This window comes from Rhinichthys klamathensis, unplaced genomic scaffold (genome assembly GCF_029890125.1).
Source record: "Rhinichthys klamathensis goyatoka isolate OS25496 unplaced genomic scaffold, OSU_Roscu_1.1 h1tg000330l_1, whole genome shotgun sequence".
NCBI classification, from domain to species: domain Eukaryota; kingdom Metazoa; phylum Chordata; class Actinopteri; order Cypriniformes; family Leuciscidae; genus Rhinichthys; species Rhinichthys klamathensis.
Window position 1 is genome coordinate 1,025,001 of NW_026606845.1, and position 5,000 is coordinate 1,030,000.

Consider the following 5,000-nt stretch of genomic DNA (forward strand, 5'->3'; position numbering starts at 1 on the left):
ATCCCTCTTTACTTCCTTAATAAAGTGACCTATAATCTAAAGAATAAAATCATCATCTTTCATTAATGTTCATAATTGTCTCCACCAATGACTTTTCATTTTTGTGATTTTCATTGGTTCCTGTTAATATCCAACGCCTGCTACTTTAACCAGCTAGCATCAATTCCTAATGGGTAAAGTCTTGCATTGCATAACTACCCGCTGGATATTTGGAAATACAGCACACTATGGAAGTAAAGTAGGCTGTGAATGCCATTTTCACACTATTTAAACTCTCAATAAAATGGAAGTAGCGACAGATTCTTCCGTATTTTGATATTGTGTCATATGATTATGTTCTTACGGTTTGTGCCTCTGTTTGTAAACACTCCTCAAGCCCCCGTTAGCCCCGAAGCGCCCCGATCAAACCCTGAGCCTGCCGCACACTTGCTGTTTGCTCTTTTTTCTCCTTCTTAAAGACCAATGTTGTGCTGAGTCTATTCTTTTGAATAGACTGGAAAGTGATGTTGGCATTAGTGGAACTGCATTAGCATGGTTTAAATCATCCTTATCTGACAAGCAAACGAAGAGATGTCTTATCAATCACAAGTTCAGTGTGGAGTACCACAAGGCTCAGTACTAGGACCGCTGCTTTTTTTCCAATGACAAATGCAGAACAGGAAACGTGTGTGTGTGTGTGTGAGAATGAGAGTGAGTGTGTGTGTGAGTGTGTGTGTGTGTGTGTGTGAGAGAGAGTGTTTGTGTGTGTCACCTGTTTGAGTGCGGGCTGTGCAGCAGTTTTATGTCACCTGTGTGAGTGTGTGAGTGAGTGTGTGTGTGTGTGTCACCTGTGTGAGGAGCTGCTCTGGACTCAGAGAGTTGATCCACCTGGTGTATCGCTCAGTGGAGCCTTCAGGAACTCGACACACTTTACAACCAACGATCTGACAAAACACACAAGAGACATTAGTGTTTATTTTGATCATCTGGCTATACACAAATCCGGCGAAACACGGAAGTAAAGCAGCGCCGCCCCGCCATTACTGCGGGCCTTTGCTGCTAAGGAGTAGCGTTGGTCCCGTAGGCGGCTGTAGCAGATGTTAGCTGTACGAAATGTTATTTCTATGTAGTTTTTTTAGAACATATGCTGTCCTGCCGGGAAGAGCGTGTTGTGTGGTTGGCTGTTTTAACAACAAATAAAACCGTTCGTGAAATTCACAAACCTTTGTTGCGCATTGACTGCCCATGTTTACGGCCATACGGTATAACGTTACACAAGTCATACACAAGTTCCTGGCGCGGGCGGTAAGCACTCACTCGGTGTGTGAATTCTGTATGCTGGCAAATCCTCTAATTATAACAAACAAAGTGTATATATTATGAAAGATTCGCGAATCGCGATGAACTGATGTCAGCTTTTTAGAAAGCGCACTTGTGCGCATTCAGACATACCAGACCATGCACGCAGTAGCCTGCTTGCTTTTATAGCAGTGTGGTTTGTGTGTTAATGCTTTAATAACAAATAATTTATCAGGAGCATTTATGCTGATGTGTATGGTGGCGACACGTTGGCTAACTTGAAACTATTTGTACAGAAAAAAAGTATATTTGCGGCGGGAGAAAGTAACATCAAGTAGTTGCAGGGCTCTCAAGTGTCACGCATTGAGCGTGACAGTTACACATTTCGGTCTTTTGTCACGCTCTCCCGCCACACATTGTATTTCTCACGCTGAAAAACTATTTATAATATGTAATATGCCGCAGCGCCCAACATTTCTCTGGCCGCGCCGCTCTCACTATGGATCCGGCAGGAATCAAGCGCATCTCGAGGAAGTTCATGCAGTCGTGTCCTCATGTAGGCAAATAAACAGCTCGAGCGTCCCACATGCTTCAGCGCGCGTGTGTGTATCGAAAGCCAAATGGTTCAGAATTCGCGTGGATTTGATCGCCGTCTAAATGTTAAAACTCCGTCTTCATAACGCCGTCAGGCGATAAGTTAACGTCACACGCCGCCACGCGTTAAAATAACGCCACTCGCCGATAGATGTTAAATTGACGCCACACGCCACTCAAAATGCAGATTTTGTGAGCTCATCTACATGGCCCCTCCTATTCTGAGTTTGAGGACTCTACGGCAAGTCGGAGAAGACAATCCTGTTTGGAAGAGCGCGAAAATGGCAAGAATTTGTTTTGCGGTGTAAACACACTGTAAATGACTATGACGTAAATTAATTTTTTTCAAGAAAAAATAAAAACAAGAGCTTAAGATCCGGCACAGCACCAGATGTAGTCTGTAGACGGCGATCAAATCCACGCGAATTCTGAACCATTTGGCTTTCGATATGTGTGTGTGTGTTAAATGAAACTGTGCGTCGACTGCACCATTCATTCACACAGAACACGTATTCGTATTTAAATAGTATTATTACAAAACAATAGGGGAAACACTGAGTTATTTGCAACTTGTAAAGCTTGTGAACATATTAGCAACACAGCTGGGTGATTCTCTGAATTGGGTGCCCTTCAAGTCCCCCAAACTTGCTTCAAAGATTTTCAATTGAAGGAAATCACAAAATGCATTTTAATGCTGTCAATTAATAGAACCAGGTGCCTTTGCATTATAATGCAACACAATTTATTTAAAAAAAAAAATTATTTAAAGATAATGGGTTGCCTAAGTAGTAGACAACAAGCAAGTGTGCATGTCCTCACTAACCATCATTACATTTTCATTGCATATCAAACAAATAAAAAGTGCAATTAATACTAAAATGTTGCTGCTAATATAATCATATGTTGGTCTACTTTAACTAAAACATACATATATATATATAAAAAAATTTTTTATTATATATGAAATTGCAATATTTATACATGTCCTCCAGTTTTTTTTCAACCCCCGTCACGCCATACTATTTACCCCCCTATAAAAATAATGGAAGTGACATCACACAAGTCTCTTAAAGAACATGCTGCAAAGAAAGGCAAGTGTCAGTATCTTTTCTTACCTATATTTCATGTTTTTCGCTGTCAGATTAAGATTGTCAGGCTCAACATTTCAACTCTGTTGTATGACTAAATCATAGTAAACAAAGGTTTGAGAAGAATTAAATAATAGTTTTGCAAAACATTACAATTTTATGATGTCCTAAATGCCATGTGGTGCTACTGTCTTTGCTAAGTAAGGAGTTATGGCTACTATTAGCCAAAAACTTCAACCCCGTCACATTTTTAGTATAACAGGGTTGAATCGTTGTGACAGGGTTGAATGTTTGACACTTCTTAGTAGATTACTCAATTGTAGACTTGTTGTATTGTGATGTGAACTGTCAGAAATAATCGATTATGCCATTTTATTTTCAGACATCGCAATGGCAAAAACAGCAGCAGAGAGGCAAAGACAGTCCAGAGCAAGAAGGGATGCAGACGCAGAGAGAAGGGAAAATATCTCAGGAGTGAGCGTGAAAGGTGGAAAAGGGACACAGAGACAGGGAAAAAGAAAGATTCAGTCGTAATAAATAATAAATAAATCCATAATAAATCCATTCTATATTGAAATAATGATCATCACTTCAACCCTGTTATCATTTTCAACCCCGTTATGCTAAGTTCAACCCTGTTATTTGATCGTTTTTACTCATATTTTCGTGATAAGAAGACAAATTAGGTCAATGTTTGTTTTGCTGTGTGTAGAATTTACCGGACAGTCGGAAAAAGTACGAAAGCCTGATTAAATCCTAATGTTAATGCATATTTTGTGATAAGATATGAAGACCAATGTTAGATACATTTTTCATGAGCTGATTTGGTATTCAAATGGTGAGTATTTAAAAATAAAATTCTACATGCAATAAATGATATCAAACAAGGGACATCTCATTGAAAAGCTTCTACAAGAATTTACTTGAAAATCTTTTAAAACCATATTTAAACAGGGTCCAAGTGGTCTGTGACGGGGTTGAACTTCAAAACAACTTTCAGTAAGAAAAAACACTCAATATCGATTAGAATTTCATGCCTGAGGTGGGAAAATACATTTTCTTAAAGGTTTGACTAATCCACTATCACATGAAATGATCAGAAATATAACTATTTGAGGTATAAAAAAGAAAGAAAGGTATAACCCAAAAGGCACCCATCTCAGAGAATCACCCAGCTAGTAATGACAGCGTTCGGTTTTATTGTTGTCATCAATTCATACACGTCTTAATTACATTACATTTGGCTGACGCAGTTTTACATTAATACAGTGTTGTCAATAAATTAGCTTTATCTGTAAGTTTTGGCCACTATACCTGACATCATCTACCCAATGTTCCCTTTCACCAGACTTTTTCTTTCATGAGCAGGATCCGCTTTCATTGAAAAGTCATTAGACGCACCGGCAAGTGTCACACCGTCACCCTTAGCAGGCCCGCAGTAATGGCGGCAGGCAAGATGGCGGCGCCCATAGAGTTCGCGGCGGATTTGTGTATATGTAACATTTAATACAAGATATAAATGTTTCATACGCATACAAGTGTTTAAGGTGAATCACAGACAGGAACCATCATTCACCAGATACAGCAATGACAGAGCTGATCACAACACAAACTCAAGTTACACCCTAAGACAACACACACACACTCTCTCTCTCTCACTCACACACCTTCACCCAAACACAACACACGCTTTCACTCATCCGTCTCATTTCCTCTCTGACGTAAACAGACACACACACACACACAGCTCTGTTTCTCTGTTAGTTTAGCGCCGCAGGTCTTCAGTCTGTCGCCGTTACGCCCGCTGTGACCCGAGGTCAAAGGTCAAAGCAACAAACCAAACCCTCGCAAAACACTGGCTGTAAAAATAACTGCTGCTGCATTTGAAAAATAACATTAAATTATGTTTTTCTTGTCATGGAATAAGAATGTGGTACATATTTCAAATAAATGTGAAATATTATTACAATGTAAATCAGCTGTTTTGGATGTGGATATATAGTAAAATTCCTGTGATCAAAGCTGTATTTCAGCATCATT

The 5,000-nt window shown here is 39.5% G+C and overlaps 1 protein-coding gene across 1 annotated transcript in view; it reads right to left on the reverse strand.

Moving 5' to 3' along the window:
* b3gntl1 (UDP-GlcNAc:betaGal beta-1,3-N-acetylglucosaminyltransferase-like 1) overlaps positions 1-5,000 on the reverse strand; it is a 16,904-nt gene that overhangs the window by 7,384 nt on the left and 4,520 nt on the right. The window contains 1 exon segment of the mRNA XM_056272069.1: positions 828-923. Within this exon segment, the coding sequence (XP_056128044.1) occupies positions 828-923 (96 nt within the window).